The 17,620-nt window shown below is 36.4% G+C and overlaps 1 protein-coding gene across 3 annotated transcripts in view; it reads right to left on the reverse strand.

Annotated features, from left to right (window-relative positions):
• RADX (RPA1 related single stranded DNA binding protein, X-linked) overlaps positions 1–17,620 on the reverse strand; it is a 21,916-nt gene continuing 4,296 nt past the window's right edge. For all 3 annotated transcript variants that reach the window (XM_027645398.1, XM_027645397.1, XM_027645396.1), the window contains 12 exons: positions 15,882–15,990; positions 15,657–15,748; positions 15,439–15,561; positions 14,214–14,321; positions 12,922–13,089; positions 12,263–12,423; positions 11,595–11,803; positions 10,421–10,489; positions 5,566–5,645; positions 4,696–4,989; positions 3,323–3,505; positions 1–2,496 (listed from right to left, as the gene is read on the reverse strand). In XM_027645398.1, the coding sequence (XP_027501199.1) occupies positions 2,351–2,496; positions 3,323–3,505; positions 4,696–4,989; positions 5,566–5,645; positions 10,421–10,489; positions 11,595–11,803; positions 12,263–12,423; positions 12,922–13,089; positions 14,214–14,321; positions 15,439–15,561; positions 15,657–15,748; positions 15,882–15,990 (1,742 nt within the window). In that variant the 3' untranslated portion in view covers positions 1–2,350. The remainder of the gene's footprint in view (positions 2,497–3,322; positions 3,506–4,695; positions 4,990–5,565; positions 5,646–10,420; positions 10,490–11,594; positions 11,804–12,262; positions 12,424–12,921; positions 13,090–14,213; positions 14,322–15,438; positions 15,562–15,656; positions 15,749–15,881; positions 15,991–17,620) is intronic.

Raw genomic sequence — 17,620 nt, forward strand, 5'->3', positions numbered from 1 at the left:
GATGTTTACATATATTAATTTATTTATATTCTTTACTTTTCAGTGTTGTACTAGTTCTACATCACATTAATTCAAAATCGATCCTTCTTTACATGATCTATGACTTAGCAACTATTATACACTCAAAAGTACCATTAGCTACACACAGTCTGCCTGCCTCTGCAATTAATGCTGGAAACATAAGAAACATGCAAATATAAGGTTTTAGAGTATGGTTCTTTGGTGAAGTACAAATTCTGCAGTTAAGGAATGTGCTTCCATAGTATTTTGCCCTCAGCAGTGACAATACACAGCAGCAAGAAAGGCAATTCCTGTGACATTTTTCAGGAGTAAAGAGTCTGTATCTTGGCTTAACATGGCAAAAGAGGTGCTTTCTTTGCAGGGAGCACCTTTGCTCCAGTGCGACAGTGCTGGCTTGGCAGGGAGGAGGGAGACAGGCAGAGTGGAACTACACAGTAACACTGCAGCACTTCAACTGAACTCAATGGATTAAGTTCAGTGTTACTTAGATGGTGCCTCTGTGGATTGATCCAGAGTAGTAAAATTAAAAGTCTACTACAGGCATTGGATATTCTCCAGCTGCACACAGAAAGCCTGTGCTTCTAACATTGGCACCCCGTTCTGCAAGAGTAAACATCTCTCCTTCACAGCTTTTCAAACAACACTTCTGTAAAATAAAATTATATCCTTTAACACCATTCTGATATTCTTTTAGAGTTAGGAAGTCCTAACATATAGGGTGAAATGATTAATGCTATGTATTACAGGTGTACTAAGCAGTGCAATGCCACAAACAGCCTTTGCTGCATTTCTGTGGAGGTGGCTGGGACAACTCAACAGGGTGGCTCTGTGACAGCGTTAGCCACATCCGTCCTTTTGTACAAGGATAATTACTTTAAATTGCTTTTGGAAATAATGGTTTCATTAAAATTAGACTTCGACCTGAAGTATATCTAAATAAAAAACACTGGCTGACACAGTCAGCATTGGCTCAGTTTGGAACATGAAGTGCTGGTGCGTCTCCAGAGCAACGGTCTCTCAACTTCACATACCCATCAGCAACCCCATTACACAAATAACACTGCAAGCAACACCCTGCTCTTCTAGGGTTGGTATGTTTTCATTTTGCCTTTTGTGGGTACTCTGAAAGGTATGAGTTGACAAACATTGCTCTAGAGCTAATACTAAGGGTCCATACAAAATAGATACATACAATACATAGTCACATTTAATTTTTACTCCTTATTCTCCTTAATACATTTTTAAACTGTAAACTATACTAGAAACAGAATACTTTTTTTCCTTTTCATTTTTTTTTTAATTTGAAGTTGCCTGTGAACTTATATGTAATAAAATCAGTTATGGGTCTCCTTCAAAGTACCATTAACTGAAGATAGGGCACAGACTTGAGGGCAAAGTCCACTGTCCTCAGGGCAGACAAGTAAGCTACTGGTTCACAGAGATAATCCCCAATCACCAAGAGGCTGCAAAAATATGCCTATAAGTTTTCCACAAAAGAATATGTCTGTTCCTATAAATTAACTCTGTGGGCTTTGGTCAATAATGGTACAATTGAACTGGCAAGCCTCCATAATGCAATTATTTCTTAAAGAAATGAATGAGACCAGCATTTCAAATGGACAAGTAGTCAACTGCCAATAAACTCCTGCTTGAGAATAATTTCCAGTTCTGGATGAGAACTGAGGCTGTTTAACATGGGAGGAAAAAGTGCTACTTGATTCTGAACTCAGCAGGAGTCAGCTGCTACCTAGTACACAGGCAAAAAAAGAATTTTACAGAGTCTCTTGCTCCTGTGGAAGCAGCAGCTTCTTGTAGGTGCTGAACTCCTTCATGTACTCAGAATACAGCAATAAGTGGTGTGACAAACTGTGCATACTGCCATGTTTACCACTCCTTAAAGACAGTTTTTCTCTTGCAAAGCTAGAAGCAAGTTCCAGTAAAAAAAAATCTGTTTTAACGAATATCTCATTACTTTTTTATAAATGAATAAAACATGTTAAAAGTGTTTGGGTGCTATACTCACTACCCAACACTATGTACAAAAGCAGACATATAAAAACACAGGAGCTGCCCTTGCTAAGGCAAAAAGAGCAAAGTAGTTTCTTGCATTACGGTACTAAAGGCACCATTGTTTCAAGACTGAAAAATAAAGGCAACAATTGTCCTTGCCAGTTCCATGGATGACCATTACAACTGCCCCAAGAATCACAACTTTATATTTGTGCCTGCTAGTTCTAGAAAAGTGCAATGTGTATAGGGTACGTTCAAGTTACAGAAATTTTATTTCCCTTCTTTTGAACAATATAAATTTGAAAAATAAATTATTAAATTATACTGGATCCAGCACGCCTGGTTCCTCTGTCTTGTAGATTTTGCTCAGAAAGACTTCCACCTTGTCATCACCCAAGTGACAGATGTCCAAAATGCAGACAACATGTTTGCCATCGAGATCCATTGCTGCTTTTACAATTTCATCTAGAAGTTAAGAAAGGGTGTTTTTAAAAGGTATTTACTGTATACTGCATATACAATAAAGAGGTATACTGAATTGATACTGCTTGCCATACAGTAATGTATGTATGTTCAACCTCCTTTCAGTGAAAAATTTTATTAGTAAATTCAATCATTAGAAATGATAGCATCAGAATTAGATATGAAAAAGCTGATTACTTAACCACCAGTGATCTCAGATTTCATAGCGCTATTGAAGGAAAAGTAATGATGTATTTAAATAAAATCAGGTCTGTATATTCTATATAACCATGCAGGAAAACACAATGTTTATCTAGCATTCTGCAATATAACACAGACCAGTAATGCTAATCATATTTGTTCTGATGTGCTAGTAATTAGAAGCATAATCTGAAGTAATTCAATAGCAGGCAAATACTTCAGCACATAGGAACTGTAGGTTGTGTTAAAAGAGTTGTTCAAAGTGTCATCACTTAAATGAACTGACTGATTGACAGTTACTCCATTTTATTTCAAAGCACACACTGACTTCCATCTATACCAGTATAACTGTGCATGAACAAATAACTGCCAACACTATCTAGCTCACTTAGGAGTTTGGGTATTAAAATACTGTCTTCAGAGTATGAGAACAGCTCCAGTAAAAACTGCTTTGAAAGTTCAGTTACATCTATTTACTAAAGGTGGTGACACAGAATTCATGTCTCTCTCCCTGAAGAGGCGAGCAATGTCTGACCTACACCAGAGATTTCTACACAGAATTACCTCTTGCAGTGAAAAATAAAACAAGAAATGATAAATGAATAATGCCAGCAAAAGTCAGTCTCACCTGAAAGAGAAAACACGTCACAAGGCCTTCCATTGCTAGTGGTCTTCTGCTGATGTGCAGAGATGCAGCTCATACAAGACAATAATGTGTCATTTTGAATCTCTTCCAGTTGAAATAAGTGGGGATCTTCAGGACAAAACAGTGGGAGAAATGCAACATCTATTGCTACATCGTGGTTTATTCCTGTTGAAGAAAAATATTTCAGTTAGCAGAAAACTTCATGTTCAGCCCATTAGCAACTTCATGCATGCACCATTTCTTTTTTTTTAAACACACCACTGCACTGATTTTAATTTACATGTTCTTTGACCATTAATTAATAACATCTAAAATATGTTTATATTATACACAAGCACATTCAAACTGATATGAGGTTATAACATACTATGGTTTAAGGGTAACAATGCTGTTAGCTCAGAAAATATTAAACCAACATTAAATATTAAACCTGCAAGGGCAGAGAAATTAACTTTACAACCAGTGTATCTATGCAGTGTGCAGTACAGAGCTGCTTTCATCTTGAATACCAAATTGTCAGTCCCAGGATTCTAATGACTATAAATATTCAAACACCTTCTCTGCAAATCTCCATTAGCAAATAATGGAAACTTCTAAATTATGGGAACTTAACACAAGCAATGTTAAGCAAGGCAATTTCCCTCTCCTTATAATGGAAAGACAAAATCAAACAAATTAATAACCTACAATAATGGTAGCAAACAGACACACATCGACTTGCCTATTTATATTTTAACAAATAAAGATGAATAAACAGACACTTCCTGTTAGCCAGAAGCAGCAGAGGGCAGTTAATGAGTATGGCTAAAATACAGCCCTTCCTTTTTTCACCCTGGGAGGGAGGCACTTTAAGAGCAACACAAGAACCAGCTCAACAAAGCTGAAAAGAAGCATTTATGGTTGTTCTTTTCCCTTAAAGAACACTGACTCATTCCTGATGAACACCTCTCCAGCAGGAAAGTCGGCTGACAAGTGCAATTGAATAATCTACCTGATTATGTCAGAATGGTTGAACTACTGAACAGGACAGGACCTACTTCTAACTGAAATAATCAATAGCTTAAGGGCTACACACATTCTTAAAATGACAAACAGAAGCCTATACACAAAACTGAAATTATATGAAAAGTGATACTAGAAACAAAATATTCAGTAACTTCACTGAAAGGTATTTCTAATGAGAATTACAGCTTTCTAGTAAAAAACTTACCCTAAATGAGGACTCTAACACAAATGTAAAACATCAGCAATTTTTATACTCAGAATCCACCGACTGATTTAGAGGAATCCATTCAGTTTCTGACAAACTTATATACTGCTTTTGATTAACCTTTTCTACAGGACAAGTTACTTACCCAGAACTGTCACTTCATAGTACCCAAGGCCACTAGCACTTTTAAACTCATCAATACTTTTCTCTGCCGTGGTTTCTTTTGGCTGGTGCACTGCTGCATGAAGGTTGTACTGTTGCATAAGTAAGTCTTTGTACACATAATCAAATTTACGTGGGATACTTTCAGGGAAAATTTTGCTGTGATGCAAATATTTCATTAATTTGTCTTTCACTTGTGTCCACAGGTCACTCTGCCAGGAATCACAAGTTCTTCTAGTCTCTTCAGTTTCAGGTATATCACTCATTCCTTCTCGGTCTGTTATAAGCACAGAAAATATTTAGTTGCTTATAGGTTTACATAATTGTATCACTTCTCTGTTAGATGAGAAATAACTTCCATTAGAACATTTCAATTATGAAGACATGGAAGAATGCTGGAAACACAACACAAGGAATTAAACTAGAGTTGGAATGTCAGTAAATGGGTAACCTTAAAGGCCAGGCTTGTAGTAAAAATACTTATTTCACTACATGAAGAGCATCATCATGGCTTGTTTCTGGAGAGCACTCAACTCATTCAATGAACAGCCAGAAACCATAAAAACAGGTTTAAAATGGGTACAAGTGAATCATAGAACTATTTACATAAAGAGATTATCTTACAGCCCAGACTGCAAACTGTTCTTTCTTCTACCAAAAACAGATACCAAGAAACTAACTGCATGAAACATGAGTTTATTTTTCAATTGCAGAGAAAGAAAGAAAAAATTAACACCAAAAAAAAAATCCTTAAATCAAACATTATTCTTATTACTGGCTTGCACATTTCATCCATTTCCTCCTCAAATCTTGTATTAGTCTAAAGTTAATATAACAACTACTTGCAATGTACCTGTGCAGTACTGCAAACTGGCTGATACAGCCTGTCCATTTTTATCTTGCACATCATCTCCATGTTGATATTCATCCAACCTAAAAAAATAAAGTTATAGTGTGTATACATATATATGTATATATTTTTAAAACCTGTTTAACCTCAAACACAATGCAGGCAAAAGTTCAAACCTTGACAGATTTCTAGTGATAAAGGATACAAGCCCGAATGAATGAGCACTAGTACCGGTTTCATATCATGAGAGTTGTAATATAGCGGTTTGACACAATGAGACCTCCTCAGCTCAGGAAATCGGCTTTGCAGAGCTCAGGACGAGCCCCCCAGGATTCCCGGGCTTTGGGAAGCTGATGGGGAACGATTTTACACTCAAAGCCCGGTGTCTGCTGCCCTCTCCCGGGCACCTGCAGGAAATACCACGTTTGACACGGCTCAACATCGCAGGTGACCTGATACTAAAAAAGGGTGCACGGAGTGCTGCTGCACTTTCACCCCATCACCCTGCAGCAGTCAAAAAGAAAGCACGAATGGAGCCATGTCATCACTCCAGAATCCAAAGCGATACTTTCCTGTGGACATACTGCCCTGTTACAAAAACCAGTTCAATGAGGTAAACTAGATTTTGTTATACTTTCTTTTCTTTCTTTAACTGTGATGTTTCGAATTAATGGTAAGAAACTATTCTTTACCAATCTCTAATGAATTACACAAGATATCAGGAAGGCGAAAAATTTATCAGATGCTCTGCAACCAAACATGGTAAAATAAGCTCTTAGGTTCATTTATTCCTGTCTTCTTTGATCCATTCTTCTTATTATAATAATTCAGGATATCTGAACAAACTTAGGAAAAGGACTATCTTGATTATCTTGCATCACAAACAACTGCAACATGGGTAAGACTTCATTAAGTTACCATTAAGATTCCAGACTGCCAAACTAGTTACTAATGAAAGATTGTAACTGCAAATACACAGGGACAATATAGAGACAGTAAAAAAGGAATCAAAGATGAACATGCCATTTATTGGCACAGTCTGTATTTCATAAAGATTTACAGGGTTTATTTCAATTTATCTTATTTCATACTAGAATGTCTCTTGAAAACTTCATGTCAATGTTTCTTAACATACAGAATTATCTAAATATCTAGTGAAAAGATAAAAGGAAATACACTGTGGGGTTTGAGTATGAAAGTACATTTTATGAAATGCACTATCATCATGGATATCATCACTGAAGTGACCTTCTTGTGATCTCCAACTCTAGACACAGAATAATTCTCACTTAAGCAGCACAAATTATGCAATTACTGCCCACAAAATTAATTTTTACTTTTGAGATTTGGACTTCTCAAAAACAGACATGAAACCCCAGCACAGTGTTAGGAAAGGCTTGCTCAGAAACCAGTATGTCAAGTCAGACATGTGCCAACTTCCCTCTTCATTACAGCAGAGAATTAAACCAAGTCATACTGCTGATGGGTGGATATTATGGAAATGGTTTTTTCCTTTTAGTATTGTCTAGTTTGGGAAGTGGACAGGCTCTGATTTAGAGCTAGTAAAGTCTCTGAAAATAACTTGTCATTATTTTTTCCCACTTCTTTCTCAGATCTGTAGCTGGGATGATTTCTCCCACCTGCCTGACATGTCACTCCTACGGGACTGCTTTGTGTCGGATGAGAGTACAACCCAACTTGAGCCAGGTTTGTAAGGGAAACCTACAGGTCTATACACACAGTTTATTTGCTTATTTGCCAGCCAGTACATCTGCAAGGCACCTGATATAACCCAAATCCTTCCATTTACTGCAATATGCTCTGGCTGTTGTACACCCACATCCTATTTTGCCCACACCAGCTTTAGGAGAACTTGTGCCATGCCACATTTGCTGTTCCCAGCCTGCATTCTGCAGGCCCACCTTTTCACAGATGCCCACTTGCAAAAAAAAGACCATTATATAGTATTTCTAGACACTGGTATTCACCTTTTCAGCCATTATACTTTGAAGCATTGTCAATGAAAATAATGTCAATCAAAAGAGATGGCAGATCAATACTTATAGAAAATATTGGGAAAATAAGCAAGTCTCATGCTTCACACATATTTCCTTAAGCACTGGGACTGTGATAAAATTAAGAAAGAAAATAGTTGGATCTTGAAGTTATGCTCAAACAATGCAAGGAACTGAAGTGATTCAAAAAAACAAAACATCTCACTCACTGATATGACAGGTAAAACTTGTTTTATAGACTAGTTTGAAGTCAACTTAACTGTCCTGCCACCATTATGGTAAACACATCTATCACAGCAAGTAACAGAGAAACCAAACAGCCTTCTATGATAACTTGACAAGTCTACACAAACTGATTATTGGTACCTACCAATTTTGCCCTGAAAAATTCTAATTTATGTGAAAAAAGGCTCCAAAGGAACCATCACATTCTAGGAAACTTTCAGTCATGCAAACTTCAAGTTGAATTTCCCCATATTACAGAATTTCCATCCCTTAGCTCTCATCAGAGGGGAAGAAAAAGGACAAAAGGGTTTAGGTTATATAAACATTTAGAAGTGAAACTGCAAGGATAGAATCAATCAAACAAATTACTTTCAAGCACTGTGGAGTGGGAGCAGGCAGTGCACCAGCAACTCCACAGTAACATGCTAAACTTACAAACATTAAAATGCTATGAAAACTACTGTGTTTTTTTTTCACTTCCACATAAAAATAAGCCTTTCTGAAATTCCCAATGTTTTCCCATTCACAATCACTTCATTCACTATAAATTAAACTACTTTTGGGTATATTAAATGCTTAAAAGTACCTTTATGTGGAAGATCTTTACTAGCAAGGCTATAAATATCAGCAAAACTATTAAATTAACCGGTTTCCTTATTCTTTCTGAAACCCTTAATAATCAGGTAAGTTACCAAAGAAATGCAGGAACTGAGGCTGTCAATAAAAAAACCTCAAAATAAGTTTTTACTGCTTAAAAAAGAAATTAAAAATGCAACCACATGCTGAGAACAAAACAGAAAAAACCTTGATGCTAAATAGTCTAAGCTAGTCTAAGTTAGAATATGTACTTCAAAATGTATCTCTACTGTTGGACTTGATGATCCTTGTGGGTCCCTCCCAACTCAGAATATTCTGTGCAATGTGTGAAGTTTATTAAAACTAGTGCTGTTATTTCATTAACATATGAAAATATTTCAGTGAGAGCTTACATTCTGCTGCATCTGAGCAACAGAACAGAAAACAATGCAATTTTAAGGTAAGTCAGCTAACTTTCTATTTTTCTTTTGCAATTTGGAGAATTCAGCACAACTTCATAGTTAGTTACAGAAATACACAAGTTACCTTTTAATTATATAGAGTGAAACAGCTTTCCATAATCCAACACAGACTTTCTCCTCCTTTAGCTGGGGTTCTAGCATTAATGGCACAGAGAGGACACACAGGTAGCAAGGAGAGTAGCAGATTGAGAAAAGCAGAGAACAAAGTAAACATGCCTTAACTTTCTGCTTCACCTACAAGAAATGGGGAGAAAACATTCTTCCCACCCTCCGCCCCCAAGAAAAATGGGAACATTCCTCAGCAAGCAAAAGAAAACAGGATTCTTCATGGTCAAGAAAAACCTCCTGATTTTCCTATGGATTTGTGCCACAAGTCCCTGCAAACTCCTGCACCACCTGCAGAGATGGGATCCTAAAGCCAGGTGATGCTTTTAAATGAACCAGCTTCAAAGACAGGCAACCATTTCCCCTACAAAATGCAGTTTCTACCAAGAGGAGCAGGACACAACAGACACATGGGCTCAAAAGAGAGTAATTTACTCCACAGAGAAACTCTTGCAAATTAGTTCCCAAGGAAAGGGGCATGCTTTGTAGGGGGGGTAATACTGGCAGAATGGTCAACAACTTTTGATCAGCTCTCTCATTAGCATTGTTGCTCTATCCCTGGCACCATGATTCTTTTGTTTTAGGGGGAAGGAAGAGATGCTAAAAAGTAAACTAAAAAGGCAACTGAGCTGTAAACGTACTCATGACACACACCCAAATCACCACTGCCAAAAGACATAAACATCTTAAGTGACTGACACCAAAGTGTTCAAACACTCAAGTGGCCCACACTGTGTTTGGAACAAATTACAAGAATTTATGACTCTTAAACAAAACGCACAAAGAAAAGTTACTTTTTACCCCAGACTAGCAAAAAATAAAAACACTCATTCAGTTTTCTTAATAATTTTACATTTGTGGTTATTTCAATAGGTTCTAGACTTGTCAGGGCTTGGATCTGAAATTCCTACCTGGATTTCAAAAAACCCCACGTTCTCTGGATCCAAACTGAGTTCAGTAACAACTGAGTGTTGGGGAATGGAAGGAACTAAGTGGCTTCTCAGGGACTATACTTACCCCTCTGCAGCAGCAAGGATAATGTAAGGCTCAGCCACCACTAGCAAATCCATTAATGCTACTACATTTTCGCTGTTTGCTAATTAAGCATCCCTCCCTCCTACCTCTAACTTCCCCACTTAAACTGTAATACCTCTGAAACAAAAACTACATATAGTACACTATGATGGACCTCTGTAACTATATATTCCCTTAGTAGCACTAGTAGCAATATAAAAAGATGTTTAATGACACACTCAAAATTATGTTTCACAATAGTCCAATATATTTGAAGTAGAATCAGTGCAGAGGAGTGAAGAGAAAATTAATATTAAACTCTACCCTGATCTGTTCTTTCATTTCACTTCCACACTGATTCCTGACCTGTAAAATTTTCACTTCAAGTATCTTTGTTTCAATATTGCAATTATTCAACATAATTAACTTCACATGACTTACCTAAATTTTCTTCTTGCAGACCGTGTAAAATAGGGGCAAGATGATACAGGAATAACAGATGTACTTCCCCTTAAAGTAGGAAATTTACCATTATTTTACAGTATTTATTTAAATGGAAATACACAAAGTAAGGAACATTCAAGTTTTCCTTTCAGGCAGAACTAAACTAAGACACTCAAATGCTGTAATTTTTCATACAGAACAGAATCCACTAACAAGTTTGCTGTAACACTGCCAAGATGGAACTTCTATTCACTAGGGTTTTCTTAATCCTAAATTTTGATTCAATCCCAACTATTTCATCTCATTTTTCCTCAACGTATTCTGAATACCCAACCTCTTCACACATTATGACTTACGGATGTGAAAAGCCAAGAATAAAAATACACCCTTTACAGCATGAGAAATCCACTGCAGAAAAAACAGATGTGCCTGGCCTGACTCTTGCACCATTCCATCTGTCAATATAACACCAGGCTTTCAATAGGAAGCATGGGTGCACTAGATTTTACACAAACATTGCAACAAAGGGCAATCTTATGCAAGCAGTTATTTTACTCTTGAATCTGATATAGTTGTATCAGACAAATTGTCTCATTCCATTTCCTTACACTGGACTGATATCCTTTGTCTATGTCTGACTAGATGGGATACAACTGGATGAAATCCCAGCAGAAGCAGAGCCATAGTACTACAAATTATTTTGAGCCTTTAGGTTAGCACATGATCAGCATCTACTTGCCTTTCTTACAGCAAGTTACAGCTACATCCTATTACCCACAATGAAAAAATAAGGTATGTTTGAAATTCTGCATTCTTAGTGAAGAAATCTTATTTCCTCACACCACTAACTGCTGTTTGTTCCACGGCTATGTTACTAAACTACATATGGTTCAAGTATTAACAACTTTTATTTCAAATCTGTGACCTTAACAACAAAGTAGCATAATATTAATCAGAAGAAAGCACTGCAAACCTGCTTTAATCAATCCCTCATTAGCATTAATAGTATAATTGTCATCACTCGATGCCAGTAAAAGTTTGTAGCAATTTTAAATATTAAACTATGTATGCTTTTAAAGCTTTCTTATATAATTGCTGTGGCCTGGGCTCTGAACTAATTTCTGTAAAGACTTTTTAGAAGATCCACTACGTATGTATGGAGAGAGCTTACTGTTCTGCATCTCTATTTAATCTGCGTATCTTTCTCTTGACTGAACTCTCCTTTGACAGCAGAGCCTGGTGCTGATGTTGTTCCCCAGGAGAGCCATGTGGACCCAGAAAAGACTTAACTTCTTCATTTTGAAGGCTGGTATTTTTTCCCCTGTCAACACAGTCTTCTTTGGAAACAGCAGAACTTTCAGGAGACTGAGAAGTGTCTTTCTGCAACAACAGTTAATTGTTTAAGATTTTCAGTGCACTTAAAGCTATTGCTCACAACTCAAAAATCTGCAAGTTTCAAAGTAACTTTCAAAGGAACAGAACAATTTACCCTACTTTCTGAAAGTCATCTTTTATCTAGCAAAAATTATCTTCAAATCATATTAATAAGGTAAATTCTGTCTTGGAAGTGACAGTGAGAGTGTTGCAGTAGTTGCTACTTTACAATAGGTTATCCAGTCAAACTAGCAATGTCTAAACAGTTACAAGTTTTACAAAGGACTGCCAGAATACTTTCAGAAAAGCACCAAATCATTGCTTTTTAAAATTTTGCTCTCAAAAAGCAAATTAAGTTAATCAAGAGGTAATGTAATTAAGTTCTGAACTCAAAAGCAAAATTCTCCATTCTAATTACAATCCCAGCTGCTCAAGTGCTAAAGTATTAACTCTCACACACTGTACCTGACCAAGTTCCACTCCTGAAACTTCTTCAGCTGTGTTGCTACAGCTGATGTATCTTATGGCACTAATTATTCCCTGAACAGCAATGCGCTTGTGTTCTCTGTAGTGCAAGTCTTCAATCTCTTTCCCTGTTTCACTTATGGTCTTCAAAACTGATTCAACTGCAAAAAAGAAATTTCCACAAACAAATTGTAAAGAAACAGAATACCAAAATCTCCGAATGCAAGCTAAAAAAAAAATTAATTTGTTAATAAATATTAAATTGATTTAAACTTATGTTTTTGAAGAATTTCAAATCTTTTTGTTGTCCACATCACAGGGGAAAAAATTTAAACAATCAACCTTTTTAGCTCACGTGAATCCCTTAGTATGCATTATCAGATATCACAATTCATGTTTCAGGTGAAGTTTCTAATTCACTGTTTCATCCAGAATAACTATTTTTAATACTGAGTTAACAGCATATTCAGAGTAAAACTTCTGGGCATATCTGTAGCTCATGTAAACTTCTACAGTTCTCCTGAGCTAATAGTGCTGTGGTACTTTTTGTAAGATGAGGATTTAACCAGTGAAACATTTAGTCATGTAAGGGAGTTTTTCCTGGAGTGAGACCGAACTAAAAAAGGCCACAAATTTTACAGATATTTGATGCATGATACCTTTATTACTTTTACAATAATCTGAAAAGTTATCTGGAGGTCGTGGAAAAGGGTAATAGCCACCAATGACAGTTTTCTTTATTTGATCATCTTCACTTTGTGATTTCATCCATTGAATGAAGTTTTTCACTTTGGTGTCCTTAGTGTATGGCTGACCCTTGTGCCACCCTTTTAAAAGAAAAATAATCAGGTATCAAAACCAAAGCAGGTTACTGTTATCTGTTCTTATCTTGAAACTTCCCTGAACACTACACAGGAAAAACAAATAAGGAAAATCTTGACTAGAGAGTACAAAAGATGTCTTTGCACTAGTCAACAGTATTTTATCAAAACGAGCATCCTGAATTCCTTAACTACACTTGCATTTGACACTGAAAGTCAAACAAATATGAAGTAACTGAAGGAAATAAAACAACTAGCAAAAAATCTACTAGAATACTTTCTCACAGGAGCACACAAAACAATAAAATGATCAGAAATTGGTTTTTTAGCAGGAAAGAGCAGGTAGGTCTTCTCTATAGGGTTCAGCAAAGACTGTTACTGACAGGTAACTGGCAAAGTATGTATTCATTGTTGGCTGGTTTAAAAAGTAAGGTACAGATTAAATACCAGGTTTATAAAGTAAATTGTAATCTGGGCAGGGCTTCATCCAGCCTGTTAATTAAAATAGACCTTATGCAGTGGTTTGCTATCTCCAGCTGTAGTCCTCATTTAGGACCCATACAGATATAAGATGAACTACAGCTAGAGTGGGGGAAAGCTTAAGTATTTAATCGGAAATTAAGCCCAAATTATACTGAAGGAAAGTAAAGGAAAAAAACCAATTTCTCAAACCCTTTATTTTGGACTAAATTAAATCATTAGAAATCTATGAACAAAACAACTAGTTTACTTTGCTAGTCCAATTAAGCACACAACGCCCTACCCAGCCTGTCAGAAAAGACTGTGTGTGCAGAACTGGGTATGATCAGGTACTGTTTTTTGCACATATTTTTCTCTATTCCTACTTGCCAGCAGAAGGATTCAGGCTGGGTGACTGATATGTTAGGAACACTGAAGAAATGAGCTGGATTAACAAAACCAGGAAAGATACTCCTACTGCACCTTACAGTGCCTTGCAATTTGGTCAGTACATCACTCGCCTGCAACACTGCAAAAATCTGCCTCTGGATTCAAGAGCAAAGACACAATTTAAGACACCTATACCCTTTTTTTTTTTACTTAAAAAATACCCTTTCCAAAGAAATAAGATGAGAACTACATAGTACCCCAGCAGAACTCATTTAAGTTACCTGTAATGAATATCTGACTTTCATTTGAAGTCGTGAGGTAAGTTGTGCTGGAAGGATTCCCAGTGAGGTCCCGGACTACTCTCATCTGTGTGCACACCAAGTATGTCACTGGAGGAAAGAAACACCTTCATTCTTTTCCCAATAGTTCATTGATTTTAGAATGTCAAGACTGACACACACTGTATTAATTTTATTAAGTGGTCTAAACAAGACAATTTAGTTTTTGATCCTACAAATGCTTCAGCATGTTTTGAGTCTCCATTATAAATTATAATATGGAGATGTAATTAAATATTCAATTTAATTTCAGCATACATATTAGGACTAAAAATAAGACATTTCATCAGGTAGGATATCAAAGAAACAAATAGTGTTAGATGGCTCTGTTTCTTACGGATAAAAAGCATAAAATCACCGGAAATCATGACATGTCACTGCAAAACTTCTAAATAGAGTACAAACTCACTCTTTTGTTAATATCTCAGTTAAACACTGGAATGTCATTCTTTGCCATTCCCCCAGAACACTCAAGATGAATGCAGCCATAATCTTAACAGGGTTGTGCAGCTGGTCCTGCATCATATGATATAAAAAATGCACATGACAGCAACCAACCAGTGTTAAAGGAAGAATGAGTGCTTGGAGGAGAAGAGAAAGAAGGCAAGAAAGAAAATGTAAAGCTCTTTTAAAATCCTTAATTAAGGATTCCCCAGTTTGAAATCTATTATTCTCAGCTCACATGCAATAAATAGCACAGCTGGGTGTTGACTATTTGGACAAAAATATTGACTCAAAGAAATTAAGGTTTTCCACTTTCACCTCTCCCTTCATTCAATCCTTTAAAATAATTCCTGTCTATAAAAAACCCAGATATTTATAGGACAAAAGGAATAATAGACTTGATCAGCTGCTGTCTTTCATTGCCTCTGATGTAGGAGATGTTGCCCCAGGTGCTTCACTTAAATTTCTGTCTGAAATTAATGAGACCAGGTGAACCTCACCTATCCATCTAATTGTTCACACTAACTGACACTGCACTATGATAAGGGTTTCAAATATTAAACCATTTTTTAAGTTTTACCTGTTATTTATCTGCTTAAGGAGATAAACCTCAAACAGAGGCATTTTTTTATTCAGTGGCAATTATGCTCAGAATTTGGAATTAGCAATGAATTAGAAAAACACTATAAGTAATTATTAGTAAGTATTATAGAGAGATGAATACTTGGGTGAATACGCTCAAACACATCTGGCTGAGAAGTTGCAAACAATTCCAGTATGAATGGTTGGTCTGAGGTGCCATCAATGGCATGAGCCCAACGATAGAGCCAGAAGTCTTCACAGTGTTCTGTATAAACAAATATTAAGAAAAATGCATAAGCATTTATTCAGAAATACAAAAATAATTTGATAAATTATGAAAATCATATTTTATAGAAAAACCTCTTTTTCTGGCTCGTTCAGCCCTTCCTACAAATGTCACAAGACCAATGACATCACAGGAATAATTGTGTGGTAAGTCATCCAGTTCTGACCTAAAACCAAAACAGAAGAAATATGTGGGTAAGCTTTCTCAGAAACTTTGCAAAAAAACATTTCCAATTAACATTCACTGTAATGCAGTGTAATTTAAGTTCCAGCTTGATAACCAACAAAATTCTGTTTTACCTTGTGATAAACCGATATTTAACTTCAGGTAATCCCCATTCTGGCTTAACCATTTCTTCTGGAATAATGCTTATTTTAGTAGGAGGATTTCGATCATTAAGGCTAATTTCTGACAAAGGAAAAAAAGGTAACATTTAAGGCATGAATACAAATCAGCATCATCATCAATAACAACAACAGGTGCTACAGAATAGACACAAGACCTTCTGTTTTCCTTCATGGCCATGGTGTATTTATAACATGTTAATAATTACTTTAACTGGTATCAGGTATGGAAGGCCTCATCTGCTAGTTCTGTTTTAGTTAATTGTCTGCACATCGATTTTAGACCTTACTGGCATTTGGCAATAAGAGCTAGTGTAGAAAGTACTTTGTATCTAATCAGTACTGTGGTATTAACTGCTGTTAAAATATCTGGCAGGATTGGACTTGTTAGCTCATGTAGGGAATTGGAAAGTTTAAATTACTCAGATTATAAAATTGCTTTGTTGAATTCTGTACCCAAATTCCTTGTTTTATTTTGATGAAAACGTAAAGTCACAGGAATTGATTAATAATTTAACAAACAATGAGATAAAGTTGGAATCCTTAAGAAACTTTATCCTGGTTTCTTTATGGGTTGGTTTTTATTATTATTGTTGTTGTTGTTCTTGTTATGAGACCCATAGAGTGGCTGGCACCTGGTGTTTTCTAGATGGTGAAGCCATTCTCTCTGTATTATTTATTCTGGTTGCTTGGGTTTGGGTAAGGGATTATTCAAATAATGTACCCAGAAAAGTAATTAAATAAGTATAAATAATGTATACAGTTGTTTATAAAGCTGTATCTGGCCCCTCACCCTAGCAGAGCAAAATTAGGAAGGTGCTATACTTGAAGTCAGCCCCTCTACTTAGGAATATTCTTTTGGCTGCTGCTTTATAGAAATATATTTGGAGGACAATTGTGGATTTGAATATGTTGTTTTAAGACAATACCTCAGAGAAAATACTGCAACCCAAAACTTTCTCATGCACCGCTTATCAATTGTTTCCTAATTCTGAGATTAGATGAAAGTCATATACTCAACACAGGACTACACCCTGGGATGAGTCAGGAGATAAGATCAGGCTTTTGTCAGTGCCACACAAATGCAGTGATGTGTGAAATGTAAACATTGCCTGGCAGAGGAATTCAAGGTGGTGGTACCAACTATTTAAGCTCCAAAAGTTTTAGGTCCTGAAACAGCACCTCTCTGCATGTCACACAATGCTGCAGCTGCAAACAGAGGCACACAGTGCAGAACTCACTCCAGAGCAGGGGAGGGACTGCAGCAGCACACTGCCTTGCAAGCACTCTTAGTGTGGAAAGCCCTTTCCCTTGTGGACTTGTTAACTCTCCAGGTACATTGCACAATGTTTACAGGTGAATGGTCGTTAGGAAACACTGGATAGTTGGGATTTGATGAAATGATAAATTGAAAATAAATTTTGAAAAAGGTAACAAGAAAACTTAAGCAATTCAGTGTAACTGAAACCTGAAATATTGCCCCATATCTCTGCCCCATACAGAGATTACTTAGTGAGGTATTAAGTTTCACTTGATCTGAACACAAACTGTCATCACCTTCCCTGACAAACTTCCATTCTTGGCTAAACGTTTCTCTCTCCTGCCAACTCATCACAAGTTCTTCAAACATTAAGATCTTGTTTTAATGCAAATATACATCAGGCAGAGAATACACTGCATCTAGCAGTGAAAAT

This window comes from Corapipo altera, unplaced genomic scaffold, assembly GCF_003945725.1.
Source record: "Corapipo altera isolate COAL_440 unplaced genomic scaffold, ASM394572v1 65, whole genome shotgun sequence".
Lineage (NCBI taxonomy): Eukaryota > Metazoa > Chordata > Aves > Passeriformes > Pipridae > Corapipo > Corapipo altera.